This window comes from Coniophora puteana, assembly GCF_000271625.1.
Source record: "Coniophora puteana RWD-64-598 SS2 unplaced genomic scaffold CONPUscaffold_14, whole genome shotgun sequence".
NCBI lineage: Eukaryota > Fungi > Basidiomycota > Agaricomycetes > Boletales > Coniophoraceae > Coniophora > Coniophora puteana.
The window spans coordinates 260,767-288,762 of record NW_006913066.1 but is presented as its reverse complement, the minus strand read 5'-3'; the positions used below and the strand labels follow the sequence as shown (position 1 = coordinate 288,762).

The 27,996-nt window shown below is 56.9% G+C and overlaps 9 protein-coding genes and 2 non-coding genes across 11 annotated transcripts; 5 read left to right on the top strand and 6 right to left on the bottom strand.

Annotated features, from left to right (window-relative positions):
• Positions 1-133: 133 nt before the first annotated feature.
• CONPUDRAFT_139625 (uncharacterized protein) lies at positions 134-2,268 on the top strand. The gene is made up of 2 exons (XM_007775258.1): positions 134-246; positions 309-2,268. Exon 2 carries the CDS (start codon positions 406-408, stop codon positions 2,161-2,163), a length of 1,758 nt encoding a protein of 585 aa, XP_007773448.1. The 5' UTR covers positions 134-246; positions 309-405; the 3' UTR covers positions 2,164-2,268.
• A 218-nt stretch (positions 2,269-2,486) lies between these two features.
• CONPUDRAFT_139624 (uncharacterized protein) lies at positions 2,487-6,452 on the top strand. Its single transcript, XM_007775257.1, has 8 exons — positions 2,487-2,690; positions 2,753-2,980; positions 3,040-3,072; positions 3,142-3,226; positions 3,399-3,919; positions 3,978-4,164; positions 4,261-4,833; positions 4,907-6,452. The coding sequence occupies exons 2-8, from the start codon at positions 2,766-2,768 to the stop codon at positions 6,293-6,295; spliced, it is 3,003 nt and encodes a 1,000-aa protein (XP_007773447.1). The 5' UTR covers positions 2,487-2,690; positions 2,753-2,765; the 3' UTR covers positions 6,296-6,452.
• A 47-nt stretch (positions 6,453-6,499) lies between these two features.
• On the bottom strand, positions 6,500-11,426 carry CONPUDRAFT_110955 (uncharacterized protein). The gene is made up of 6 exons (XM_007775256.1): positions 10,372-11,426; positions 9,782-10,303; positions 9,623-9,709; positions 9,531-9,572; positions 8,426-9,474; positions 6,500-8,369 (listed from the first exon to the last, which is right to left on the bottom strand). Exons 1-6 carry the CDS (start codon positions 10,625-10,627, stop codon positions 6,963-6,965), a joined length of 3,363 nt encoding a protein of 1,120 aa, XP_007773446.1. The 5' UTR covers positions 10,628-11,426; the 3' UTR covers positions 6,500-6,962.
• Positions 11,427-12,679: 1,253 nt separating this feature from the next.
• CONPUDRAFT_158209 (uncharacterized protein) lies at positions 12,680-13,158 on the bottom strand (the record flags this gene model as incomplete). Its single annotated transcript, XM_007775255.1, has 3 exons — positions 12,680-12,779; positions 12,841-12,974; positions 13,099-13,158. 3 exons carry the CDS (start codon positions 13,156-13,158, stop codon positions 12,680-12,682), a joined length of 294 nt encoding a protein of 97 aa, XP_007773445.1.
• A 540-nt stretch (positions 13,159-13,698) lies between these two features.
• CONPUDRAFT_84848 (uncharacterized protein) lies at positions 13,699-15,680 on the bottom strand. Its single transcript, XM_007775254.1, has 4 exons — positions 15,554-15,680; positions 14,702-15,497; positions 14,478-14,640; positions 13,699-14,418 (listed from the first exon to the last, which is right to left on the bottom strand). Exons 2-4 carry the CDS (start codon positions 15,479-15,481, stop codon positions 13,931-13,933), a joined length of 1,431 nt encoding a protein of 476 aa, XP_007773444.1. The 5' UTR covers positions 15,482-15,497; positions 15,554-15,680; the 3' UTR covers positions 13,699-13,930.
• Positions 15,681-16,724: 1,044 nt separating this feature from the next.
• Positions 16,725-20,058, bottom strand: CONPUDRAFT_146705 (cysteine proteinase; the record flags this gene model as incomplete). Its single annotated transcript, XM_007775253.1, has 6 exons — positions 16,725-18,347; positions 18,413-18,841; positions 18,924-19,336; positions 19,394-19,505; positions 19,586-19,674; positions 19,767-20,058. 6 exons carry the CDS (start codon positions 20,056-20,058, stop codon positions 17,001-17,003), a joined length of 2,682 nt encoding a protein of 893 aa, XP_007773443.1. The 3' UTR covers positions 16,725-17,000.
• Positions 20,059-20,144: 86 nt separating this feature from the next.
• CONPUDRAFT_t112 lies at positions 20,145-20,227 on the top strand. Its single transcript has one exon. It is a non-coding gene; the product is annotated as a tRNA-Arg (tRNA).
• Positions 20,228-20,642: 415 nt separating this feature from the next.
• Positions 20,643-22,831, bottom strand: CONPUDRAFT_84847 (kinase-like protein). The gene is made up of 6 exons (XM_007775252.1): positions 22,296-22,831; positions 22,069-22,242; positions 21,789-22,009; positions 21,656-21,738; positions 21,446-21,595; positions 20,643-21,389 (listed from the first exon to the last, which is right to left on the bottom strand). Exons 1-6 carry the CDS (start codon positions 22,785-22,787, stop codon positions 20,812-20,814), a joined length of 1,698 nt encoding a protein of 565 aa, XP_007773442.1. The 5' UTR covers positions 22,788-22,831; the 3' UTR covers positions 20,643-20,811.
• Positions 22,832-23,345: 514 nt separating this feature from the next.
• Positions 23,346-23,428, bottom strand: CONPUDRAFT_t104. Its single transcript has one exon. It is a non-coding gene; the product is annotated as a tRNA-Arg (tRNA).
• A 113-nt stretch (positions 23,429-23,541) lies between these two features.
• Positions 23,542-24,975, top strand: CONPUDRAFT_168759 (uncharacterized protein). The gene is made up of 3 exons (XM_007775251.1): positions 23,542-23,875; positions 23,959-24,247; positions 24,306-24,975. Exons 1-3 carry the CDS (start codon positions 23,687-23,689, stop codon positions 24,362-24,364), a joined length of 537 nt encoding a protein of 178 aa, XP_007773441.1. The 5' UTR covers positions 23,542-23,686; the 3' UTR covers positions 24,365-24,975.
• Positions 24,976-25,399: 424 nt separating this feature from the next.
• On the top strand, positions 25,400-27,906 carry CONPUDRAFT_84845 (uncharacterized protein). The gene is made up of 14 exons (XM_007775250.1): positions 25,400-25,732; positions 25,801-25,864; positions 26,001-26,132; positions 26,229-26,292; positions 26,357-26,488; positions 26,547-26,599; positions 26,714-26,733; positions 26,795-26,904; positions 26,958-26,974; positions 27,027-27,064; positions 27,123-27,138; positions 27,204-27,229; positions 27,302-27,665; positions 27,726-27,906. Exons 1-13 carry the CDS (start codon positions 25,668-25,670, stop codon positions 27,555-27,557), a joined length of 993 nt encoding a protein of 330 aa, XP_007773440.1. The 5' UTR covers positions 25,400-25,667; the 3' UTR covers positions 27,558-27,665; positions 27,726-27,906.
• Positions 27,907-27,996: the final 90 nt, after the last annotated feature.

Below are 27,996 nucleotides of genomic sequence, written 5' to 3'. Positions count from 1 at the left end.
ACTGTGCACCTGTTACACCCTTCACGAAACGCAACTTTCGTAAAGAATGTAACGAGGGCATAGTGCGTTGGGCCAAGGTAATGAGTTTGAGGCGAAGAGGAGATGGCGTGACTCATTGTCGGAGCTTGTTATTAGATGAGTTACTGTTTCGAGGAGGTTGTGTCCATGCGCCATCGACCCTGACGCTCACCTCCCCTGCCAGTTGTCTCCCTTTGTTTCCCTCCTGTCTTTCATGACAACATCCTGGTATGCACCCGCTATAAAATCCTGTAATTTCTCGACGTGCTCACTTTCTGTGTTCTTCCCAGATATCCTCTCCAACCCCAGCGGTCATACTACAACCACCAACACCGACGACTTCTACAGCTATCTATCCCTATCCACCACAGCAAGAATCGATACCCAATGCCACCCGCCACCCGCTCCTCCGCGCCCTCCTCCCCCACCTCCACCCGCTCTCATACATCCCACGGCCCGCTCTCCGCCGCTTCGTCCTACAACAGCCACAGCAGCAGCAGTAGCGCCTCTAGCCACAGCTCGGCCTCGACCGCGACCCCGTCCAAGCGCGGGCACGGTTCAGCCTCGCACGGTTCAGCCTCCGCCTCCCTCTCGCATGGGGGCCTGCCGACGCCCCGCAGCACACCGGGCCGCGGGAGCACACCGCGCCATTCGCCGCGCAGGGTTCCGCACTGTGTCAAGTGCGGGCGGCCGCGCGCGGGGCATCCGCGTTCGGGGTGTCCGTATGCTGGTGCTGGCGGGGGGCGCCGTGGGGTCAATGCTGGAGGAGGAGATGGTGGGGGTGGGGATAACGAGATGGCGGACGGGGTGTCGACTGTGAACGGGGATGGGGATGGGGACGATGATGATGATGATGGGGACACCGAGATGGGGATGGCGGATGGGGAGCAGCGGGGCGGGCACGAGTGTGATAGGCGGATGGTGGATGCGACGGCGTCGTTGCAGAGTTTGCAGATTGTGGTCCCGGGCAAGGAGGAGGCGATGGAGCCGCTGTCTGAAGGCGACGAGGAGGACTACAACGGGGGGTGCAAGAGGAAGGGCGGGATGGGCAGGAAGAGCTCGAAGAAGAGGGACAAGGGGCGGCTGTGTGTGCGCTTCGCAGTGGCGGACGAGGGGGATCTGGCGAGCCTGTCGAGCGGGGCGATGCAGATCGTGAACAGGCTGCTGCAGCCGGGCATTATGGCTTCTCATCGGTATGGTCACGACGAGGAAGACGATGGCGGGGACGAGGAGGGATACTTTCCCGTCTCGCCGGATCTTACGCCGACGCCGACGCAGCAGACGCAGCCAACGGAGTCTCAAGAGTATTATTCGCAGTGGCAGGCGAGTTCGCTCGGCAAACAGGACTCGTTCATCCTCCGGTGGCAGAGCTCGCTTGTGCAGGCGAACCCGGAGCCGCCGACGACGATGGAGATGGAGATTGAGGAGGAAGAGGACATCAAGCCAGTGCTACTGGACTCGCTCGCGGAGGAGGGGGTACCTCCACCAACGCAGCCTGCGGCCCCCGTGCCCGTCGTGAAGCTCTCGAGGCGCATGCCGGGGACGCTATACACGCCCACGTCGAGCATCCAGTCGGCCGAGGACACGAAGGCGGGGCTGCAGCGCGACCGCGAGCGGTGCTGGAACGACAACGCGTTCTCTAATCCGACCGCGCCTGCCCCGCCCGTGTTCAACCGCCCCGCGCCGAGCACGCCCCCGCCCGCGCCGCGCAAGGCGCGCCCGATCATGCGGACGATGAGCGCGGAAGAGCGGTCGTCGTTTATCCGCGATCTCAATGCGCGGAGTAAGACCGCCACGGGCAGTCCTAACGGCGGTGGCGGGGAGGGCTTGGCGGGGAACATGCCGCCGGCGATGCTGTTCCGGATCAACGCGGCGGACGTGGCGAAGGTGAAGGGCGACGCGCACAAGCACGGGTTCTTTGTGGAGGCGTTTGCGGGGGAGGAGAAGGGCCAGGCGTGGTTGGTGCTTGGGCGGGACCGGGAGGCAGTTGCGGTGCTGGGGGAGAGGTTTAGTGAGGAGAGCAAGAAAGAGGAGGAGCAGGAGCGGGCGCAGAAGACGGCGAGTAAGGGGTCGAGGCTGGGTGCGTATGCGAGGGGTGCCGTTGTCGGTGCCGTGGCGACGTGGACTGGGCTGGCGTTTTCGTAGGTTTGGGAAGTAATGTTTTGATACTTTTGTCGTCACGGTTCACGGGACGGTGTAGATATGTAAGAGTGTAATATTGGACCATAGCTTTCTTTAATCTAATAGCATTCAACCATTCGCTCATGATCGAGTGTACATGGATCAAAGAGGTGAAAGGCACATGAGTACTTTCCACCGCCGGCATGTCCTCCGAGGATCACAAACAAGGACCGCTCAGGTCAAGGATGCTATCTCATCAGGACGACGAAGAGAGCGGGAGCAGAGTTTGAGAGTGTATAAGTATGTTAGATGGTCGCTACGCTCCCGCCCTCTCCTGAGATTCGAGCGCTCGACTGAGAGTGATCCGTGTGTCCACAGGACGACAATCACCTAGGGAAGATCGTGAGGGTTGTTATATTTCCGAAAGGATGGTAAAAGACAGAGATTGTTGTACTTTTCTCATTGCCATGGCCAGTGTTGTGAAGTCTAGATCGACCTCGAATATTAGATCTCCGCGCGCTGACTACAATCCTATTATCCCCGTTGCACCTGTGAGTGTATAACTATCTACACCAGACGGCCTTGAATGCCCTTTCTTTCCACTCCCAACTAGCTTCCCATCTATAATGTCCAACCAACCACCGGCCGACTACAACTGGTCAGAGCAGGACTCCTACCCTCCAGGATACGGCCCTGCAGATTACCAGCACGGCACTGCACCAGGCGAATACCAGGGCCAGCTCGAATACCAGCCCGAGTTCCCGCCAGAGCAGGACCAGCAAGGCTCCGGCGATCTCCCCACATATGACGATCTCACTGCTCAGTCGGGGCCCAACTCCAGGTAACCGTTCTTTCCCTCGCAAACATTTACTCTGTCTGTAATTTTGGTCGTGTGTGTAGGTTCGGTCGCTGGCGCGGCTGGATAGAAAAGAGGTGAGCACGCGCTGCTGCCCTCCGTCGCCCCCGTCGACTGTCTGCTCACCCGACGTGTGCGGAGACTAGAGCCGCAGAGCGCTATGCGGATACTACGCCCGACCAGCTTGCCCGCCGGCGCGCACGGGGCTGGAATCTCGACGAGTCTAACGCGGTGCGTGCTTACTACTTACTCCCCATGCCCGGTGTTCAACGGTGCTCGTGTGCTGATCCCCGTGTCCAAACGCTTACTTGCACCGTATTGCATCGCATCGCATTGCATTGAACCGCATCGTGGTCAATATTGTTGAAATCGACATTATCACTTATGCACTGCGCATGCACAGCCGCCAATACCGCCCGCGTCCGCGCCCATCCCCCAATCGGACCCTGCAACGGCGACAGCTGCCCAAATCCAGACCCAGTCGTCCTCCTCCTCTAAACTCTCCAGGTTCCTTCCAAAGCTCCGCGTAAACGCAGACCTCCCCGCACTCCCCGCCGGCGCAGACGCAGCCACAGACGCCACAGACTCAGCCACTGCATCCATCGCCGCCTCCACCACCATCGGCCACGCCTCCGAGCCCGATCTACGCAACCCGGCCGTCGACGAAGGCCCCGCGCCGCCCCCCGGCCAGCCGCTCGCGCCCGCGCACATATCCTTCCACCAGTTCGGCTCCCGCTTCCTGCCACACTGCACCGCCCCGATCCGCTGCGCGCTCCCGCTGCAGTTCGGCCGCTGGATGCTCATCGGGCACGACGCGGGTTTGTCCGTGATGGACATGTTTCCGCAGGAGTGGGTCGAGACGGGCGGGGTCGCGCAAAAGGGGCCGGCGGATGCGCGTGTGTTTGCCGTGTGGACGGGTGAAGCGTGAGTGTTCTCTTTGAGGCCTTGGTTTGGCTAGGGGCGTTGATTTGGATTGCGGCAGTGTGTACCAGATGTCGCTGCTCGAGCAGGAGCGCGCGGGCGCGGAGAGCACGCCGCAGGGCGTTGTGCTCGCGCTCGTGGGGCCCGATGCGTCGGTCGGGGGCCATGCGGAGCCGACGATGCGCACGCTACGGATGTACAATCTCTCGAGCCTGATCAGCCTCGTCAAGTGGACGATCGCACAGCAGGTACCGTGCCTCTCTCTTGCCTCTTTCTGTTTTGATCTACTTTGCAAGGGCTGATTCCCCTGCTTCGTTTTCCGTCGCTGGTGCTATCGTAAACAGGGACTTCGCCCGCTCGACCTGAGCAGATGCACCGAGTGGACAGGCCAGCACAGCGCGCACGGACACGGCAGGAAACACCGGCCGGCGAGCAGCATTACCAAGGGCCTGCGCAACCTCATGAGCGAGTCGCCCACTGCATCGCGCGGCGGTGCCGCTGCAGCGCACACGCAGTCGTCGTCCTTTGCCCGCCCCAGCTCGTCGTCGTCGTCTCTCTTGTCGCTAGGTCCTACAAACTACGACCAGCACACACCGCGGCAGAAGTCGAAGTCGCTCACGCCCGATTCGCCGTGGGACGTCGTCGACGAGCTGCCAATGCGGTGGGCGACGGATTTTGTGCCTCTCGCGGGCGGCGGCGGACACGCCGCGACGGGGTCGTCGTCCTCGGGGTCGTCGTCGGGCTCAGGATCGGGGTCGGGCCCGACGTCGAGGTTGGCGTCGAGCTCGGTGATCTGTTATGCGCTGAGCAAGGACGCGGCGAGGCCGAGCGAGCGGGCGTTGCTCGCTGTTGCGACCAAGTCGAATATCTTTTTGTACGAGACGCCCAAGAACGAGCGCGCGTTTCATTTCGTCAAGGTGCGCTTTGTCGGTTGGGGTGTCGTTTAGTGGACGCTGGAGCTGACGTTGTTCCGCGTTGTGGGCGATATAGGAGTTCTACACGCCCACGAGCGCGCGTGCGCTCGCGTTCGTCGAGCAGTCTGTGCAGGATATATTCCGCAGCGCGTCTGACAGCCGTGTGCGCGCGCCTGGGCAGGCATCGGCGTCGCACGTGCGCGGAGCGTCTAACGTGGATCTCCTAGCTGGCGGCGGCGGGCCGTCGTACAGCCTGACGAGCGCGGCCGCGCGCTCGTCGACGGTCGTCGCACCCGCGGGCGTCGTGTACGGCGCGCAACCGGCCATCTTCGTCGTGTTCGACAAGCGCGCGGGCATCATCCGTCTCGCGGACGCGGCGGTCACCGAGGTTGATATATCGGACGCCGCCGCGGCGCATCTTACCGCTGCGGGGTCGCGGGACACGCTGAGCGTCAGCAACAGCAACGGCGGTGGCCTCTACGGCTATGGCAGCGGCAATAGCGGGGGAGGCACAGGAACATCGGGACGGCGCTCGCGCGTGAGCATGGACTTTGCGTACGTTAAAGAAGGCAAGCAGTGGGCCGTGCCCGTGCAGATCGACGTGCCCGTCGCGAACGTGCTCCAGCAGCAGCAGCAACAGCAGTCCGCGCTCGGCGTCGCCGTGCCGACGTCCACGCGGAGCGTGTACCTCCTCACGCGCGGACGGCAGACGTACGTCTTCCCTGCGCCGCTGCCCGCGTCGATCCCGAGCGCGCCGCCGCTGCACGTCGTGGCGTGGCGCCGTGTCCCCGCGAGCGTCTCCGCGCGCGTGCTGCCCGTGCCCCCTCCTGCCTCATCGGCGCTGCCGCCTGTGGACCCGGCGTATGCGAATGGCGTCGGCAGGGAGAAGGCCGCAGCGCAGGCGGCGGCGCTCGCGCAGGACTCGTACGTGCAGCTGATAGCGATGAGCGAGGACGGGATCGAGGTGCAGGAGTTCCCCGCTGCGCTCCTAAGCCCGGGCGGCGGCGCTCGGGGCGGAAAGGGAAAGGGCAAAGCCCGCGATCTGCATTTTGGCTCTGGCTCTGGCCTTGGTGGCCTTGGTGGCCTCGGCGGCCTCGGCGGGAGCGAGCCAGGCGTCGTGCGCGCGCAGATGGAGTTCGGCGAGATGGGCCTGCTCCGCGCGGGCGGGTTCTGGCACCGCCCGCTCGCGATGCACGTTGCGCTCGGCGGGACGGTCGAGGACTATGCGTGTGCGCGTGGGCTGGGGCGCAGCAAGTCGAGCGCGAGCGACGCGACTGCCGCGTCGCTCGACAGCCTCGGGAGCCTCGACACCGAGGAGCTCGGCGCGCGGCTCGCGGCGGACCAGGGCATCTATGGCTGGTGGCGCAAGGACGCGGGCGACTGGCGTGTGTTTTGGATCGGTGGGGACGGGCGAGAGGGGGGTGACGATGATGATGCATATGGTGGGGTGGATAATGGACCATAGATAGAGGGGTGAGAGATGGAAGAAGTTGTGTTGTACATGTACTGTAACTATGTATCATACATCAGTTTTGCTTTTCACGGACTATTTACGAGCTGGTAGTAGAGGTACCTGCTGTAGTGCTTGTCGATTTTCCTCTCAATGTTATGATGCGATTAGCTTGATATCGCGTCCTTCCACACTGCATGTGTACAATGAATGTTTCAAGTTATTCTCATTCTCAGTACCGGGAGAGGAGCGATACAAGAGTCTACAAGTCATCATTGACATCACGAGCAATAAAAAGTCCAGTTCCAATTCCAGTCCATGAGTCAGCCAGTCAACAGCCAGCCAGTCAATTTCCAGGCGTTCCAGCCGGGGACACGAGGCAAACGAACGTAAGCGAAAGTAGCGGAAATATCAGCATAAGCTAAACGAAGGCGAGGCGGCGGCTGGGGGGATTCCATAGCAGATAGCGGGAGGGTGGAGGGGAATATGTATAACGTCGTAATACATGAGCGTGCATGATTAATGGTACGTGCAAGGGGTAGTCTGGTCCGTTAGTGAGGTAGGAAGATGCAAAAGGGCAAAGGCAAAAGCAAAACAATCATAAGTTGAACTGGTAAGTAACGATAATGTGTAAGAAGGAAGAAAACAAGCTGGGTGAGCCTGTCTGTGCACTGCGAGCCGCTCATGGATTTGCGTTGGGTCCGCGGAGAACGACGAACGACTGCCGCCCCTCGCCTTGCTCGGCGTCCTGAGCCTGCGCTACCGACGACGTCGACAAGGAAGGCTGGGACTGGGCCTGTTCAGCGACAGCATGCGCCGCGCGCTGCGCAGACTGCGGTGTCTTGTCGCGTATAACGACAAACGAGCGTCCTTTGCCTCCGCCACTCCCACTGCTGCCCTGGCTCTTGTCCTGAGCAACCGGCGGTGGCGCCGGCGGCGCGAAGCTATCCAGCGCATCCCCCTCGCTGTGCCTCCTCCCCCTGATAACCTTGTCCAGCCAATTCCGCTTCTGCGGGCGCGGCTGCACCTCGCCCGTGTCCGCGCTGATCCCCGTATCCGTCGTCGCCTCGAGCGAATGTCTCGTCCGTCTATCCCCTCCTCCCATCCGCCCAGCCGCGCCTCCCGCGGCAGGCGATTGCACGACGGTCGACGACGGCGCCTCCGAGCCCGCGCTAAGCACCGACGCATCCTCGATGATCGCCGTCTGACTCTTCTTCCGCACGTGGTGCGGCACCATCGCGCCCGGCGGAAGACCCTGCCCGGGCCCTGCAAACGCCGGCATACGCGCAACATTCATCAGCGACGCCGTCGGCGTCGGAACGTCCTCGTCGTCGTAGTGCGGGAACCGCGGCGCCGTGTACTCGCTCGGCGACTTAGACTGCCTGTTCGCCCGCGGGAACGTGAGCTTGGAGTCGCTCGCAGCGGCCCTGCCGGCGGCAGCAGCAGCAGCAGCGGAGCCACCCGCGATAGCGTACGGCGAGTCAAAGTGCGCGCGCCCACCACCCACACGCGCAAAGCCCGACTTGGTCGCGGGCGGCGTCGTCGGCGGCGACTCGTGCAGCTGCGCGCGCTCGTACCCAGGTCCCGCTGCGGCCGCTCCTGCTCCCAGCGCAGGGAACGCGTTCCACGCGCCCATAATGTGCCCGTTCTCGTCGTCGTCGCTCTCCTCCTTGTACGGCCGCATGGCGTGCTCGGGGCGCAGGTACGATGGCGGCCCGCCAGACATGTTGCGCGAGCTCGAGGTGTCCTTGTGCATGTCACGGAAGGCCGCGGTCGGAGGCGTGTAGCCGCCCGACGATGAGTCTGGGTACGAGCCGCGTCCGGTGTTGTGCTTGATCTCGGTCGCCCTGTATCTTCTGCGTTCTCGTTCCTTCCTGCGCGAGCCACAGCATCCTGCTAGGCTACATGCGCCGATGAGGCCGGTGTCCATGGGGTGATTGGAAGCGGAGAAAGGCGATCTTCCAATAAGTCGGACCGTAGCCTCAATGAGCTTGACGATCAGCATGAGGAGGAAGCTGAGGTACACCAGGCATAGGACGACGAGGATGCCATAAGCTACCCATCCGCCTGCTCCTGTTCCTATTGATATCTGTAAAGAAAGAAAATCAGCACACAATCGATCCTTTGAACTGCACATATACATACCGTTGGCGTAAGAATAACGAGCAACACAGCCATAACAATCCTAGCAACACAGAACAAAAAGCTGATAAGACCCATCCCCGCACCAGGACCCCACGGCAACCAAACACTCGTCACAAGCGCACTAACAACCTCCACGACGAGAATAACAATCGCCTGCGCCGTCCCGCTGTGCTGACCCGCCCCAATAGTGACACCCATAACCAAGTTCGTCAAAAACAGCAACGACGAGAACAGCTGCGAGCCCTGCCGATAATGGTTGTACAATGGCCCGAGTGCAAGGAGCGTCCGCGTCTCCTCGTACAGCTTGTTCGTCGGCGTCCGGTACACCCGGAACTCGAGAAACAGCGGGAGCAGCACCGAGAAGACCGCAAACGCCAGCGCAGCGAGCACCACCGACGAGCGCCCCACACCATCCCACGAGCCGAGCGCGATCGTGTACGACGAAAAGATCGTAATGGGCAGATGGAACAGCACGAGTATGCGCACGAGGTTGCCGGCAAGCATCGCGACGTGGAACGAGCCAACGTCGAGGTGGAACTTGCGGGTGAACCGATACAGGTGGCCGTATGGCGAGCGCGGCGAGCGGAGCAAGTAGTTGGAGCTCGCCGAGTGGCCTTCGTCGGCGAACCCGACGGACGTGAAGTTGTCAAGCATGTCCTTGCTGCCCGTCGAGAAGCGTGGGCTGCGCGCGCCACCGATCTTGGACGTGGGCAGCCCAGGCGAGTTGTCCATACCGAATACTTTGACGGCGATCCAGTCGATACTCCACACCACAGCGCTGATCAGGATGGTCGCACCGACGATGGCGAGGAAGAGACCGAGACATATCCCAAATAAATCTCGTGGGTCTACGCCGACGCTCCATGCGAAGGACTCAATACCAGGCAGCGTATTGTTTGGGAGCAGGAAGAGGGTGTTGGGGAGAGATGCATTGATGTAGAGGGGCGAGGAGGAATCACTGAGCTGGTCAGCAAAGTTGGAGGGTGGATTATACTGAGGTACGGTAAGCGGGTTCCAGTGGATGACGTTTCCGGATACAATTGTGATGTCTGATAGCATTGACATGAGCGTGACATGATAAGATAAAGATGGCGGCGGCACTCACTGTATGCTAGTGAGGCCCATGAAGTCTGCGACAGCAGTGGATCTAACAACTCATGAGCATGCGACAAGTATACATTCCAGAGGTATACTGACAAACAAATGGCGGCCACTGCACAGCGACCATGGATAGTGCAGCGGCCCACTGCGTGTGAAAGATGATATCCCGCATCGACGGGGAGCCTAACAGCACGGCCAATATTATATTAGCCCAACAATGAAAACGAAACTGCCACACGGCGAAAGAAGACCTACAAAACCGCATCAAAGCAGGTGATTGTGCGAGGCGCTCGCCACTGATCGCGCTCAGCAGGACGAAGCCGGCACTGCGCGTGCGCTGCCACAGCGACGACCCAGGGCGACTGATCCCTCGCCCCCACGCCGAGGTGAGCCGCGCGATGCCGACGAGCAGCCAGTAGGCGATCGTGAGACCGACGGTGGCCCAGAAGACGATGTGGGCTTGTCCGTACGGGGAGTTCAGCGGTCCTGGAGCTAGTGGTGTGGTATCGACAGTCATGCATAGGATTTCCTGGCCTGATGGGTCGACTGCACGCAGCTCGGTGTTCATGGTGGTAAGCGAGTTTTTCGTGTTGAAGGGGATCGAGGCCGAGAGTGCGAAGGGGCCGGCCGGCAGGGGGCAGTATCCGGTGGTTGCATTGACGGCGGATCCATTGAGAGTGGAGGGCAGTGGTGAAGGAGGTCGAAGGGTGCCGGAGAAGGGGGAGTTGTTAGAGAAGGAGTTGAATGTGAGTGTGGTTGCTTCAGTGAAGAGCGTCGCTGGAGAAAGTGAAATATTGCTTAGGTGTGGAGCACGATAAATACGAGATTTAATTAGCAAGACGGACCGAGACTGTCATTCGATTGGCAGACAACTTGATTTGCTGCTGAGCCGACGAGGGTGAGATTGAGTTGCTGTTGTTGGATCAGCTGAGCGTAGACAGTGTCGATGGAGAGCTTGGCAGACTGGTTTCCGGCAAAGCAGTCGAAGAACGGAAGGACGGCGGGCTGAGCGAGAGCGTGGAAAGGGAGTTGTAGGGCGAGCAAGAGAGCGACGAGGTGAGTTGGAAGGGCCAGTGCCCTGGCGGACGCTGGCCTGCTCATCGTTGATGGCAGCTAGCTAGAGTGAGCTCAACGACGTCCGCGTCGGGGAGGTCGAGCTTGGCGGAAAGTTTGGATGGAGTGACGGTGCGGTCTAGTTTGCCCTTGGCTTGCCCAGGACCTCCGTCACCGATCCACACGAGCCATTTACCACGCCACCAGCCCACAGCTCACACCGCACCTTCCACCTGTCGACGTCCCGGCTCATCGTCGGGTTTCATGGCCACACACACACCCTTTGCAACGATTTATCCGTCGTTCTACACTTCTTGGAAGGATGTGTTGTGTGTTAAAGAGACGCGTTGTCAGATAGGAGGCTCTAATTGATTCGCCCTCTTCACGGCCCGGCTTGCATTCTCACAGCACCCTGCCCTCTCACCGTATCCCATTGCTCGGTAGCGCGGATCGTTGTCAGCTTGTCGACACCTGCCTTTAGGAATTCCCGCAAAATAAGACCTTGGCTCAATACTCTTCTACTAGCTACTTTGACGAGCGCATACATTCAGCTCCGTCTCCTGGCGGACAACCATGCATCGCTGCTTATGCATCTCAGATATCCTGTTCGTGACCTCGCTGACGCTGACAGCAAGGCGACCGCAGCAAGACTCGGGTTTGCAAAATCTTCCACCAACCTGCCGTTGACGTCCTCTATACACACATCGTCTACTCCTAACGCTTTCTCACCTGCTTGCCCTCGGACTTATGTATATTTCAGCGTGCAGAGCACCTAGGTCCGAGAACACAACACGTCTCAGTGAGCAAGACGCTAACATTCTCGTTGGAGACGTTCAAGGCCTGTAATCCCAATTTCGAGCGTCCTTCATTCGGTTCTCGCTGCAGGTCTCAAAAGTAGTACGCGGATGGAAAACCCCTTCGCGACGCTGACTGTGGCCTAATGAACCCTGCGATACTGTTTCACATCGCCAGCTTCCCAAGGGTGAATTTTCTGTCGATTGATGTCTATGCTTAGTCTTCGTGGATCACTCAGAACAGCGCCTTTCAATCTGCGAGCCGTTGAATCCCTCAGATTTCGAACCGATCGTTATTCTACTTGCGCTAAGACTTTGGGCCTGCTGTTTACCACCGTCTCTGCTGGTCACGGAACGGCCTCGTTCTCAAAATTTGCAGTCGAAGCCCAAGCCGTTTACCTCGGCTGGGGAAGCAGAACACCGCACATCGAGGTGCCCGTGCTGCTGCTCGAGTTGGCTGTTCTCCCGGTTGAACGATGATGTTGGAGGCGCACATCGAGTTTTGGTGCCAGGTCGCGGAGTGTGTAGAGGTGCTGGGACAAGTGTGATCAAGGTGCAGCTTTGGGAGATGTAAACATGTCTTTTTGTCCTTCTGTATGTTTTATGTATGAGTTGGACGTGGTTTGCCTCCTATCGCATGGTTTAGTCGGGAATAGTCAAAGTAGAACAGTGCAAGAGTGCAAGAGTTGGGAAAAGGGGCTATTTGGCTTTGTATGGGCAAGACCTTGGTGTCAAGCGCACGCAAACACGGCCGATGCTCCTTCGGGACGTCCCATCAGCCCATTGTCCGTCCACCAGATCCTCGATACCAATGCAGATCTCCCAAAATTCGATTTTCAAAGCATATTATTTTGGCTGGCACTACGCACCGACTCAACATAAAAACAAATATCTCCAGAATTCCAATAACATAACGGCGATCGCATTGTCAAAGCAAAAAGAAAGAAAGACAGAAACAAGTGTTCATCAAGTCTGTTAGTTAACAAGACGTGCTGCAGACGTAGGTAGGTTCGTAAATCGTATGCTCACGCGTCCACGTCGCCCAGCGACGACGTCGAGAATCCGCTCCAACAAACAGGGAGCCCCGACACCATAGTATCCTACCCCCCGCTTCTAAGCTCGTAGGCTATCATACAAAATACAACTCCAAACGCGTGCCGCACCAAGGGAGAGAACGTGGAACAAGATGCAATGTAGAAGAAATAGTGGTGATGCGTCGCAGCTCCGTGCCAGGCTAGCGCGCCTCTCGCCACGACAGCCGGCGACCCAGAGACGCACCGAGCCCTCGCTGACGAGCAGCGCGTGCTCACCAGTAGATGCGGCGCTCGACGGTGCGCTCGCGAGGGCGTGCGATTTGCGGGCGGGCGTAGGACACCGTGCGCTTCACACGCGTGACGGTGGGGTACCTGTCGGGCGCAAGGTGAGCTCGTGTGTGGGGAGGGGAGAACTAAAGCAGGGGAGACAGACCATGCTTGGTAGATCTCGTGCGGCTCGAGCTGGACCTCGACGATCTGGCGGCCGGCGTAGTCCATGTACTGGCCGACGACGAGGCCCTCCCTGCGGCCATAGCGCTCGTGGTTGACGGAGACGAGGTCGCCGGGCTAAGTACGATATAAATCATTTCGATGAAGAGCACATGGCAGTCACGAGGGCAACATCCAAGATGGAAAAGAGCACGAGCTGGTGAGCGCCACTGGCGTGTTGTAGAAGGACAAGGTTACTCACGGTGATATCACCAGTAATCTGAGTCTGGGTAGTGGTGGTGGTGACCTCTTCGTAAGCCATTGGTGCTTGAGTGTCTGGAGGATGTCTTGTCTTGAGGGTTTGGTGTGCTTGACTCGCAGATGCGACGGCGGGCTACGACGGGGTGCTTGAAGCTTGAAGAAGGGTTAGTCAGGTGAAGATGGAAGGAAAGCAGGGAAGAATAAAAGGGCCTCTTTTTATATCGGGGGCAGGGATCAGAGCAGGACGGGTGCGCGAGGCACACACGAGGCCGCCACCGTGCGAAGAGCTAGTGTTTGGCTTCAAGTTCTATTATTCCTCTTGTTCCCAAACAGAAGTTTGTTTGTAGACCGCCCTCTGAGCTTTGTACACCTCCCCGCCAATTGTCAGCAGCCATCTGTTCATTATTAAATTGGTTGTCATCATCAAGCAAACCAGACTACCCGCTTTCAGCTGTTCAAAGTCATGCAGCAAGACGCTGGTTCCGCGGAGGCAAATTCTACGTCCCGATGCTGCCGAGCTCATGGCCTGGAAGCGATGCAAATCACCAGCGCTTCCGAGTCGCGTGTTGATCATGTTCAAGTAGAAGCATGCAGATTTTGCGCAAGTTTCATGAAAGTGTATAGACGGCTACAGTATGGAGTGATCTACACGTACAGGATCCAGCAGGTGCTACATAACAAAAACAAGGAGGAGCGGTGTTCACGGAAATTATATTTATGACAGCCAAATCCGCCAACGTCCCGCCGAGGCATGTGTCCACGCTGATAATAGAATAACGTCGAGCGAGTAGCTCCCGGTGGACACACAAAGCCAACATACAAAGCGCACAGCATCACCGACCCATTGCTTCCCCGTCACCATGCCGCAATCGCGAACTCCAAGGAACAAGTCTAGCGAGCGCTTGTCGAACAGCAGGCCAGATCTTGAACGGCGCCAGCGCCACCTCCCCACTCATCCCAACGCCGCGCTCGAGCGCACCCGCCGCCGCCCTGCTGCGCTCCTCAATGCCCGCGTGAATATCCTGCACCGCGCCCTCGTACGCCCTTGCCAGCTCCGCCTCGCGCGAATAGTAGGCGCGCCGCACGACGTAGGGCGCGACGCCGTTGTACTTCCTCACGAGCGCGTTCAGCTGCGCGATCGACTCGTCGTGGTACGCCCGCTCGCGCGCTTCCCAGGCGGCGTCGCGGAAGGCGGCGATGGATTCGTGCGAGGGTGTCGGTGAGACGGAGGGGTGGTGTGAGAGTGTGAGCATTCGGATGGCGTAGCGCGCCCAGGACTGCTTGAGGCCTTCTCTGAAGGTATTGATGGCTTCGTCCATCTCTGTTCGCGTAGTATTGCTGGTTAGAGGGGTTTTCAGCGGCGGATAATCACAAACTTACCTTGCTGAACATCTACCCATGGAGGTGCCGCACCATTCCGCTGCACGATTCGGTTCATTATAAACTCTTCTCGTGCAATAAACGGATTATGTTCAGCAATCTCGCGCTTGATAGGCTTGCCTCGTCCCTTGATCTTCTTGAAGTGACCCGCTATACGAGCTTTCTGGAACGAAGGATGGATTAGCACACTTGGGCCTGAAAACAAGGCAAACGGGCTTGCGCACCTCTATTTTATCTTCAATAAGACTCTGCCATCCTCTCAGCGACAGAGGGTTGGCACCTCTACCCTCACCACCACCACCGGCCCCTCCCTCACCTCGAATACCCAACCGATAATTCATGGTATTCTCCTTCGCCCGCCCCAGCCTCCCGGCCGTCTCCCTCCGCCGCGCCAACTCCCGCTCCGTCTTCTGCGTCGTCTCGTCCACCCCATCATCAGCCCCCTTCCGGACCCTCCGAGCCGCCGCCTGCCTCGGCGGGAAAATCCCAAGCTTCACCGACGCCTCCGCATGCGCAGGCGCAACGAACGTCGTGTGCCACGGCCTGTGCCCCTCAACAGCAGGAATAAGCGGCGCATCCGCCATCGCCTCCCACCCAGCGCGCGCAGCCAGAAGCGCCCCGTCCACAGCGACGCGCGGCGGCGCAGCGCGCAGGCGCGCGTCCGCGCTCCGCACGGTGCCGCTGCGGAGCGGCTTGTGCTTGTCCACGAGCATGCGGAGCACGGCGTCCTGTGGCGCCTCGTCGCCGTCCCAGTTCGCGTGTGTGTTCTCGAGCAGCTGCAGACGCGGGGACTTGGTGTTACGGGCGCTGCCCTCGGCCTCTTCGCGCGCGGCGTCGGCGAAGAGCTTGTTTGATGCGTGGTGGTCCGAGCGGGCGGCCGGGGTGGTGGAGAGGCATCTAAATCGGATGCCAGGAGTAAATGCGAATGTCTTGCGCGGGCATAGTGGGGGTGCTGTGAGGCCTCGATACAGGCGAGATGGGGTAGCTGGTGTAAAGCGCTCCATCATATTAATACCAGCACTAGGGATTTGCGAGTCTTGAGATATGTGAGATCTACAAGCCGGAGGATTGCTCACCTCTAAGTTATCTATCTATAAAATTCTAGGAGTCAGACTTGAGATGGCTGGCTCTTTCTGACCTTCAAGCTCAGGTAGACGGTCCAGGAGCGACGACGACACCGAAATCCTCCTGGACGAAAACCCCGCAGGAGCCGTCGGAGGAGTTCACAAAAAGGTTGTGGGTGCTATGGTGCAGTTCACCTAGCCACCGCTACCTTGGTGCACGCGCCAAATCGGCGGCGGAAAATTCAAGTTTGAACCCTAACCTCACAGTTGATATATATGGAGTACCCCTGATTAGTCAGCACAACGCGCGTCGCAGTAGGATTACATCGCAATAATCGAGCATACTCTAGCTTTGTCCAAACATCAGAAACAGCAGCGTCAGTGAGCAAGTGTGCTGTTGATGCTACCGAGTGCTGTTTGCACCGCATTCTGCAACTCCAGCCTGATTTTCGAGAACAGAAATTGCTTGTTTGCGATGTTATTGAGGCAGCTGGTCACTTGTGCCTTTTCTTACCCAAGTTTCATTGCGAACTCAATTTTATCAAATATTTCTGGGGCAAGGTCAAGAAGTATATTCACGACAGCTGTGATTATGCCTTTGCCACCCCCAAGGTCAACATCCCCAAAGCAATGGCCTCTGTCGACATTTGCACAATCTGCTTATGGGAAAATTGTACCCACCGTTGGGACAGAGGCATACAGATCTGTTTTGGATGCCAAGGAGGCACATATCGAGGTTTGCAACTTCAGCTCAACAGGATACAAGTCCCATCGACGTGTGCCAGAGCGTGTTGCTCAACGCTTTGACCAAGCGTGGGTACATATTTCCATATTTGGAATAGGAGCTTCCCTTTTACGGGGCCGCGCCAAATCGATCAACCTTCAAAAAAATATCTCCGCCAATTCTTACTCAATCAAAATTCCGTCTTGTGGAATTCTTTGTACGATAGAAACAAGCATTTCTACAAGACAAAATAAAAAAATGTCTGGTATTGAAGGCTACAGTAGGATAGGGGCTAATTTGCACAAAGGTAGCGGTGGCTAGGTGAACTGCACCATAGTCAAGGCATAAGGAATCGGACTTCGGCAAGATACTCGGCGGCGGGCGCAAACGATCTTGGTAAGTCATTACGCGTCCTGCGGGCCGAACTCGAAGTCCAAATTCAAGCTCAAGCATCGAGAGGTCGCGGACGGCTGGATTTATGCAGAAAATTGTACTCTACCAAGCTATGATACAGATGCATCGTCGCAAACATCCCCGCTAGAAATTTACGGGAGGAATTATAGATACTCGGTACAAACGGCCAGCTGACCATGAGTCTCATGCTCGTATGTTGTATGCATAACTTGAGGATGGTGGGTTCGTGATGAATTAGTACTAGTAATGTGTGCAATGCTGATACTCCTGATCTATCCGAACGAAAGAGCATGGGCAACTTGATGACCAGCGCAACCCGAGCTATGACAGTCTCGCGTCGGACTCCGTTTTCACGGACACACCGCCCTGGCTCGCCAACGTGTATACACTCCCAGTCGACGCCGACTGCTCCGACGCAGCCGACGCACTCGTGCTCCTCCGCCCAAGCCCAACGCTCCGCACGACGCGCGCACCGACAAAGCCCATCGAGCTCGCCGTCGACCCCGACCGTATACTCGACCCGCGTCTCCGGTCCAGCGCACTGACGCTCTGCCGCTTCGCCAGACTCGCATTCCCGACACTCGTCATCAGCTCCGCAACACTCCCGTTCGGCGACGGCCCGATGACCGTGCTCCCATTGCCCTCGCCGTTGCCGTTGCCGTTGGGCGGCCTAAGACCAGGAAGCGGCTCCCCCTTCCCATCCACGCTCAACCGCGGCTTCAGCGTCTCCTCCGACTCCCTCCCCGTCCCCTCCTCCGGCTCCGCCGTCGCCTGCGTCCCCGTCCACATCTTCATCCCGTTCCCCCGCGAGCGGCGGCCCACAGGACGTGCCCGCGGCCGCGGTACGACGACGCGCTCGTAATACAGCATGAACGCGCCGCTCCCCTCCGCTAACACCGTCTCGATCCCGCACTCGCGCACCGCGTCGTCCGAAATACGCAGCCAGCCGCGCCCGCTGCCCCGCGGTGGCCGCCGCAGCGGCTCCTCCTCGTACAGCGCCGCCTCGTCCTCTGCGTCCTCCATGCCCTCAGACGGATCGACGTCTTCCCAATCGCCATCTGACGCATTTGACTTCGCCGGTGACGGCGTCGCCTCGGGCTCGGGCTCGGGTGAAGACAAGGAGCCACCAGGTGAAGGAGGCATCGAAAACGGGGCATCTCGTATGCACCCGTACACAGCACAATCCCGGCACTCGCAGCCTAGAGGGCACAGTAGAGCAGGCTTTCTCAGTCCTAGCCCTTTTCTCTCGCCTTTGCCATCCCCTGGGAACGGTTTCCGGCGGAAAGAGACGTAGTGACCAAAGGCGTGTGCGCCATAGTGACACACTACCGCTGAGAGTCGGTACAGTGTGCGGTGTGTAGGTTTATATCGCGCCTGCGTTGGTGTAGTGCGTCCGTTTGTGCTGGATTGTGGGGGTCGTGATGGTCTAGATGAAGACTCAGCCTGCGGAGACGAGGAAGGTGGTGTAGGGAAATCAAATGATTGATTTGAATATGCTGATGGGGAAGGTGGAGATGATATGGGGGCGGAAGGGAGGAGGGATAAGGAGCCGGACGTGGTATATGGCGTAAGGTCAAGAACTTCGGGGAAAACGATGCGAACGTTGTTTTTTGAAGCATACATCCCGTAGTGCGAGCGATTGATATGGAGGGCAAGCACGGGAGGTGGCTGTATCATGAACGACAATGGTGCAACTTAGTTAGTTCAACTAGAGACTGGCAATAAGCACTTACTCGAGCAATCATCGCCTGCTTTGTCGAAGCCCGACTGACAACGCGCTCCATCTTCACGCCTTTGATCTCCTCCTCGACTCTTCCCTCGTCAAGAGCACTCTTTACCCTCGCCTCTAGCCTTTTCACATCCTTCAGCCTCTTCCTCCGTGAGGTAACAGGGATATTCTGAAGTTGCGATGCGTTCAAAAATGGGTTAAGGCTAGCAGAAGACGACGATCGCCGAGACTTCTTGGTTGGTGGGCTCGTAGGCGAGGTCTGCGAAGATGATGCGGTGGCTAATGAGGGCGCGTCGAGACTTGCCGACAACTTCTCAGCTTCCTGAACAAGTTTGGCGTGGGTCGCAATGAGTGAGCACTTGCGGCATATGCAGTCGGTGAGCAACTCGAGCTTGGTGTATTCCGCTAAGCAGTCCTCGAGGTGACAGCTAGCCTGTAAAACCCATCAGTTACACGGATCGATGCAGAGATCTGTGGTTAGCTCAGTAACGGTCTTAACGAAGGAGTTTGCGCACCACGAAACGAGGAACAGCAAGCTGCCAGCTGTCGAACGAGAAATGCATCACCGCTTCAGTGTACCCGCACTCCACACAACTCCGTCTGTTCGCAGTCAACCCATCGAACGGGCTCTTGACCAGGCTCTCCTCCCGGTCGCCCGGCCCGTTCTCCGCACTCAGCACACTGGCGGAGTCGCTCGAGGCGAGCGCCAAGCCAAGTCCACTCAATCCGCGGTCTCGGGCGGCTTCCTTCACGACTGCTTCAGCCTCGTCTTTGATGCACTCCGAGACGAGCTGGAAGAGTTCTTGAGCATCTTGGTGCTCGCGGGAGGCGAAAAGTGAGATGTGCTTGCTCGGGGAACTCGTAGAAAGGGCATTGATGATGTTCATTGGGCGTAAGGCAGCATAAGCTGACCGTGGAGTGTTGAGGTCTGTGTCCGATCGGCCTTAGCACAAGAGCGAGCCGAGGGGGAGCAGAGTGCCCGTACCAGTCAGAGTCTCGAGTAGGGCGTCGATCACTACGGTCGGGACATCGAGCTCCTCCGCCTTCTTCTGTACCGTTGAAAGATACGGATAGAGATATGCGAGTGACGCCAGTGCCTGTTTGCCACCCAGTGAGATTAGCAAGCCCGTTGCATTCCAAGAGCGGACGTCTCCAACGGCAACACATCCAGGCTCACCTGGAGCGTCGAGTTCATGAAGCAATACGTCCCAGACACATTAACAAGTCCGGGATAATATCCATCGTCAACTCCGGAAGACGCCTTTCCTGCGCAGACCGATTCATGAGCACATTGGTCTCTCCACGCGGGCCCGACCGCGCACAAGCGCTTCCGTCCCGCACAAAATCACAAAACTGACCCTTCCCATTGCGCGCATCAAGCTGATCCGCCCTCGAGCGCACGTGCTTCTTCTTGAGTTTCTTGGGGTCGGTGGAGTGCTGCGAGCCGTACCAGTTCCATGGTAGTGCGTGGCCGAGGGTGTCCAGGAGCATGGGCAGGGACGTCGAGAATGAGGACGCGGCGTTGGCTGCGACCCTGGCAGCGAAGAGAATAGCGATAGGGAAGAGAAAGAGGACGGCGAAGGGTGCGAGCTGCTGGAAGAGCGGGTCGGCCAGCAGCGCAACGAGTGGGGACGAACTGGTCGAGGTCATCGACCCGTCACACTCGCTCACTCAGGCATTGCTTATACCCTGGCTTGGCATGGCGAGATATACCCGTTTAGCCGAAGTAGAGGCAAGGCTACCTGGCGCAATGGTAGCGCGTTTGGCTTCGATTGCCGACGGCACCAAAAGGTTGCAGGTTCGAGTCCTGCGGTGGTCATTTTTTTGTATTTCTTTTTCATCAACGATCGCAGCTATCTCAAGCCTACCCTAAACTCCACACTAGATCATCGTCGCGTCGTCGCTCCTCTCTTTTTTTCTTCAACTCATTTCACGGACCCGCTTTATTGTCCCCCTGCGAATCAACCGTAAGGTTCCGCTCGCAGGAGCCTACTGCAAGTCCAAGACCGATAGGCTACTTTACTGGAGCTCTCTCCAGTACTCTGTACGGTCGCAAGACGTGGAGGTGTGTTCCTTACCGGAGTCGCTACATACCATGTATCTAGGGTTTTGTTCTTGTAAAAGAACGAGAATGGAACATTCTGTTTGATTGGAAACATCAGCTGGATGGACTCAGTATGTCGCGATCGCAAGGGCCTTGGAACTCTGGTCTGAACAACCTTGGTGGGCGTCAGTGCTCTGGACGGTAAACTCGACAGAAAAATACGTCCCGGAGGCATCTTTTTTGAGCGATGAACATTCATGTCTATGGTCTCCAGCTCGTCGACCTCATGGTATACAATGGCGAATTACAAACAATAACTTATGCTCTCATCTATAACACCTATCCACACCCTCAGACCCTCATCCCATCTCTCCCCATTCCGAATCTTCCGGGCCAAACTCCCCTCGATGGAACTCACATGGCCACCTCCCAATGGCCATGCCCTCTCCCGCGACCAGCCTCCTCACAACCTTGTTTCCGTCCTCGTCCCGCACCCAGACACACGGCTCCTCCGTGACCTCGTCCACAAAGTGATCCTTGGCGCACGCGCCCTCCCCAAAGGGAGACGGAAACACATCGTCATCCTCGGGCTCGGCCTCGTCGACTGCATCCACATTCCCACCTGAAAGCGAAGACGGCGAAGGCGCGAGGAAAGGATGGTACAGCGCGCCGCGGGGCGTGACTCGACGTGTCACGTCGGGCTGCATGACATCTTCAAGAAGCGCCAGCGCCGCCTCGACGTCGGCGACGTGCTGCTCGCGCATCGACTCAGAGGTGGGAGATGACGACGACGGGATCGTCGAGGACGTCGAATATGGGTAAAACCGGGGGTCGGGTGTTAGGGGCTCCCTCAGTGTGGGGTTTTGCCGTTCGACGAACTCGCGCCAGGATATACCATTCGGAGTCACCGAGGGCACGTTTGTGGCAAATGTTCGCGCTGTCCAGCCAGATTAGCGAGTTGTAGCGGTGTAGGCTGTCAGATCGGCTTCTCACAATGCATCACAGCTACCTTCTCCATCTTCTGCCGTCCTATAATTACGGCAATCTCCATTAGGGCTTCGACGTCGTCGCTGGACTGGAATAAGGGGAATTTGCCGGTCAAGAAAAACAGCAGGATCATCCCCGCGGACCAAACGTCGATGGCTGCAACAGCGAGATCGTGTCAACTCCACATCAAGAATTCCAGCTAAAAAGTGTGCCCACCTCCCGTTTGCTGGTTACATTTAAGCAACACCTCGGGCGCACGGAATCCGCGCGTTCCAGCCCTGTTAGCCTTTGAGTGCGGTCTTCATTGATCAGCACAGCTCGTATACCTGAGTGTCTGGAACAAACTGACCTAATATCCTTGTCAGGGTACCCAACCTTGTCGCTGGGCCACGTGCTTTTTTGACGAGCTTCACGAGTCATCTTGGTGACCTGTTCCAAGTCGTACTTTTGCATCATTGTGCCATGTGGATACTCTCTCGAAGGCGGGGTGTGAAGACAAGTGTTGTATGTCGAATGGGCGGGGTTGACGGTTCGTTGTGAAGATACATGCTTTGGTGAAATATCCATACGCTAGCGAGAATACAGTATGAGTTTATTCTGCCCTATTCGAGGAGTAGAGAAATGCTCACACTAGCGAGACCAAAATCGCAAAGGGTGCCTATGCCTGTCCGAGGATCGAAGAGAAAGTTTGCGGGTTTCACGTCGCGATGGATGATTCCTCGCGAATGTATATCGCGCAGCGCTCGAAACATGCATCGGAAATATTGCTTGATCCCTGTCATAGACAGAGAACGGTAATAATCCTGAGTGGCGTTCATTCAGCATATGCTGATACTTTCAAACAAGTAGTACATACCCGGAAATCTTCGTTCCTGTTATAAGGCATAATAGCCACGACCTGGTCCTGATGTCGAAACGCAGTAATAAGCTGCGCCGTATGCCGCGTCCCCCTACAGTCCTGCATGATCGAGATTTCGTTGCGGATGCGCTCCGGGTTGCTCGTGACATATATGCGCTTGACCGCGACATACACCTTCTCCTCAGGGAGATGGGGCACGCTCTGGTGGTGCGCAGACGAGCACGGCGGGTGGTGGCCGTGCCACGGGATGTTATCCCACTTGTCGTGGTAGCCTAGGTCAATCGCTTTGTAGACGGAGGAAAACGTGCCAGTGCCGAGGCGGTCAAGCAGCTTGTAGTCCTCAGCCAGAGAGGGCACGGCTGCCTCGAGGTTCTCGATCTCCTGCCTGATCTCGGCGCGCTCATCTGGCGGCTTGCGGAGGATGGTTGTCTCTTCGTCCGTCTCTTCATCGGCATCACCGTTGACGTCGGCATCTCCGTCCGCGTCCATGTCTTCATCAACTTCCTCTTGTACTAGTACTTCGCGCGCCACGGGTGTAGACTGAAGTACCTTTGATGTTGAAGGGCGCGTGCTGAGGAGGTTGAGCTCGTCCTCGCTTTCCATACCTTCATCGAGATCAACCGTAAGCTTCATATTCGCTGGACGAGAAGGCGTGGTTCTCTTTGAGTAGAGTTTGTCAAGGTGACTTTGATATTCGTTAACGTCATTTTGCCCCGGAACGGCAAGTTCATCATCGGAAGTCAAGGGCTGCAGGTTGCGTTTCTTCTGGGCACTAAGGTACTCCCTCATATACGCCTTGTTGCGGGGGTCTGAGGAGGGCACCTCGAGCGGGTTGGAGGAGTGCTGCGAAAGCAGCCCTGTCTGAATCATCGTGTCGATTATCGAGTGGTGCTGCTCATCTAGCGGAGGTGCTTTTCGGGGCGGGCGAGGAAGGCCACCAGTGCAGAACCTGGAGAAAGTAAAGAACCGGTTACCGCGTCACGGCGCGTGAATTCATCGCGCGCCTCTCGCATCACGTGATGGATTATTGTTCGCAAAAGGAAAAAATGACCACCGCAGGACTCGAACCTGCAACCTTTTGGTGCCGTCGGCAATCGAAGCCAAACGCGCTACCATTGCGCCAGGTAGCCATGAAAAGAGAATGACTAATACAGCCATCATACGAATCCCCGATGTCAGCACCAAACTATCGGGAGCCCTTCGCCCTTGAAGTTGAACTGCGTCATCCCGAGCTCACTACTCAGGAACTTGGCAGTGCAGACCAACACCTAGAAGTCTCCAGTCAAGACAAGATACCTTGAGGACCTAAGCTTACAACAGACGACTCGCTACGTACCTCGAACTTCAGCTTCAACGCTCTCGGATCCTCATCCTAATCGCTCGTCACCATGGCTCTGAACTGGACGATGCTTGACGCGTCGCGCTCTCCTGTCCCTCTCCCGCATGAACATACGGTCACCTCCATCACTTCAGGCGTACAGCTCACCCTTCAATTACCTGCGTCACGATCGAATGATACGCCGATACCCGCAAAGACGCTCAAGGAAACAGGCAAGGTTTGGCTCACAGATATGAGAGTGAGTCCTGCTTTATGATTAGGTATCCTTCCACCACTCTGACATCTATTCCTTGTCTTCGCTGCCACGTTGAATCTCTGCAGCTGATCTTCGCCAGCATGCCCGACGCAAAGAGTCCTGCCGTGGAGTCTTTATCTATTCCTCTCCCCTCCATCTTATCTTCCAAGTTCGAGCAACCCACATTCGGCGCCAACTACCTTGAGTTGGAGATAAAGCCCTCGGAGGGCGGCGGGCTTACAAGCGGGACGACAGCTCGCATCGCGTTTCAGGACAGTGGCCTGTTCGAATTCGTTGCCGTCCTGGGCAAGACGCGTGAACGCGCCATCTACATGAAACGCCAGGAGGCCGAATCCGCCGAAGATGAAGGCTTACGTGCGTCCCCGTTGCAAGTTACTTACGATAATGGTATCATTCTAACCCCCTCTTTTAGCAACATATAGCAGCACGGGCGAGGGAACGTCTGATATGCCTCCGGGTTACGAGGCCTGATGCTGATACGCCGCGAACATTTCTGACTGTATGTTATTTGACTGTGTGGGATTATTAAACCGGATTATTGTAGCGCTAAGGTGTACTTTTAATATAACCTTCTACCGGACTGTTCTCTTGCAACATACTGCAGTCGATCCCCACGGCCAAATCGCACCGATAAACCTACGACGTGCCAAGCTCTCGTTCGTGTCCAGGACCGTTTGCATCATCTTCTTTTGAAGGCTCCATCGTAAGAATTCATAATGTGGTCCATGCGACCCAACGATATTTTAAACGTGCCGGAAGCACCATGCTCACAGAGCCGTTCGAAGGTGTCAACTGGCAAGGCTTGATTCGATTCGATTCGACCGAGCCGTACTGTGGGCCCGAACTACCAGGGTGGAGTGGTAACTCCGAGAACATTGCATCAGTCGTTTCAATAGGCTTCGCGATCCTTTGACCTTCTCCAGAACACCCATTGCTCTTGTTCCTCTGGATGTTAGGATTTTGGAAGGCAGGGTTGAGCGTTGCGACCTCGTTGAGCTTGTACGCTCTTATACGGGACCCAGGCGGTACTACGCGCCAAGGCTGGGTCGAGAGGAAAAGCGAATAACGATTATCGGTCTCGGAGCCCACTCTTACCAAACGTCACGCTATTGGTCTAATTTGAATGGGATGGGGGGGTCATTATTACAGAAGACCGGGATTAGTGCTTCCTCCGACGTAGCTTCGAGCTTTCCGCTGTCAAGGCTGTCAAATTAGAAACAGTGCGTCGAGGATAACGTTTGGGAGTGGGATCTGGGAATTGTTTTGAGTGAGAAGTTACCCATCTTTGTGGGAGGGGCGAGATGAAAGTTGCCTGAAAGATGCGGGTGAGCTCCGATCAGCTGTGTACAGTACCTGCTGCAGCGGGGGGACCGGTAAGTCCGGGAGTGGGGATGTTAATGAGGAAGGATCTGGATGCGAAGATGGTGAGATATGGCAAGAGGGGACGCGGAAGTAAATCAGTACGTACAGGATTGAGTAGAGGCTTAATTAGACCGTTCTCGGACAGACAACACATCATGCTCATCGTGAATTCTCGAATCGCCCTTATTAATCTTGAAGTACACAGCTAATGGAGCCCAACATTGAGACAGTCCATCTGCTGTCCTCTCCTTCCTCCTCCTCCTCCCATTACCACAGGGTGCGGGCCGCTCTCGCCTTCGCCGCACCCCGACGACTGCTCCTCTGACGTTCTTCGCCCCCACACGAGCACACGCTGTCCCATCCACTCGCACACTCTCAGGACACCGCATCCCCATGGTCAATCGGCGTTCATATGATGAGGGAACAAGGGATTCAACATGTATCACCACAACTACTTGGAGACGTTGACCTCGTACGGTAAGTTGACTTAGTATGGTGCTGCCTGCTGCCTGCTAAAGCTAGATCATATTGTTTCATGAATACAGAGCGTTTGGCTTCGCCAGCCTCACTCTCCTCCTTTGGGAGCACCTGATTACCTTGCCAGACGAGGTACATATGATTCTTACGAACGAACTCCGTCTTGGTCATACCTCCCTGCACGATCCTTTGTACCTTGCCTTGGCAGGAGCACCCTTCCGTCTGCTTCCTATTAAAGACTTCCCTGCTCACGCAACTTTGCGTCCAGATCCAGCTCATCTGGCCCTCTCGGTGGACGTCAGTCAAGGTCCTCTTTCTTATAAGCCGATACGGCAACCTAGTCGTCCAAGCAGTCATTGTCGCCGAGCAGACAGGTGCCGTGTTCCATCCGACGCCATCGGTGAGTCACCCACCGGCCCACTTGCATTTATCCTCTTCGGCGCGGCCTCGCGTTCGTAGTCATTCATTTTAGCATGCTGAAGCTCCGTCTTGCCAGTTTTGTTTTGCCTTCGTGCTCTTCCGTGCCTTGTACCAGTGGCTCGCCTTCTCGGTCATTCATGGTACGTGTATGGTTATATGCACACCCTCGACCCGAGTAGCCGGTCTAACATTATGAAACCCTAGTACTCATACTCATTCGGGCCTGGGCCATCCGGCAACGCTCGCGCAACGCCACCATCACACTCATCACAATATTTGTACTCTACACATTCTGCTCCGTCGCTTTCGAAATCGTCAATATGCTTTCAAGTTCTTGTGAGTTGACGACACTCGAGCGTCATTGCACGGCCTTATCTGATTGCGCTCGCCGCAGACCAAGCCGAGATTACAGACGGGATGTGCACGCGCATACTACCTAGTCCATCCGGTAAGAAGTCTTCCTTTCTGAGCTTAACACTATCCTCATGGTTCTTGCTCCGCAGTGAGCTTTCTTTTTGTCAATTATACCCATTCCGGCGCACTGAAACACCGTCTATCAAGTGGGTGATATGGATAGTCGGGTACGTAACCTTCGTATCATATCTTTAGCAAGCTCGGCTTACCGATATATGCATTTCACAGGCTCATGCTCGAAGTCGCAGTCCTCGTCCTTAATCTGACCAGTCTGCATGGTCAATTCCCCAGTCAATACAAACCACTGTCACCTTTTGTTCAGGCCTTGTACCGCGATTGTGAGTTCACACAGTTAAACTGGCGTCATCATCACGCTCAACCAGAAGGACAGCAATTTTATTCTTTGTGGTAAGCTATATCGGAACCCCACAGATGTGTTAGTAGGCTAAGTGTTCTGCAGGGTGTTTTGGCGGGCACCTTCTTCAACCTTAGTTCTTGGTAAGTGTGACTTCTCGTTCATTTTTGTATGTCCGGCTAACGCAAGATTTTCGCTCAGGGTTATATATAACGCAGTGAGTCAAGAACCGGTTGCGCTGCCCATGGCTGGTGTACTGACAAACCATCAAAACTCTACTAGCGGCCGCGGAACTACATGTCAGATCTGTAAGCTCAGATGTCTCTCACACCCGCCCCCGGGTCGGGTACTGACAACAGCGCTTTTGTTTCGTTGTCCAGCATCTCAACAGCCGTGGTCAGCATCGCAGGCCAGCGGCTCTCGCTCAGCATGCGCAAGATGAATCTGCGGATGACTGAGCTCACCGCGAGCCAGATGAGCAAGATCATCGACCAGCAGATCAACGCCATACCAGGGCTGCGCGGCGGTGGACTTGTCATGGAAGATGAGTCTACCTTGGATGTGGAGAATACCCCAAGGTTACCCTCGGAGACCGAGATCTGCGAGCCCAGTGGCAGCAACATACCAGACGTGTAGGACCAATACTCGAGATGGCACGCCTTTCATACCCGAGTTTGCGGCTGCAGCCCTGTACGCATATACCGTTCGGTGCTCTTGTACCGCGCTGGAAACGCATGCATGCAGGTGAGCCGTTATCTTTGTTGGCCTTGTTTCAAAGTCCCAACTCGAATGTTTCGTCTGTAGCACACGATACGCACAACACGGTGCTCGCATCTCTTGGCATTAATTTGTGGAACAGCCTCCATTGTAACACGACTCACACGACGCATATCCCCAGGACTCTCATGGTTCATTACCAGTACTGTACATTATGGCAATCTTGTAATCTTACATCACACGATACGAGTACAGCCTCCATCATCACATACAATAGGCCTCGAGTTTCAAGCCTATCAGTGACGTGAGACGCTGCGCAGCTTATGGGCGCGCCGAGGACAATGACAAGTCTTCAAAC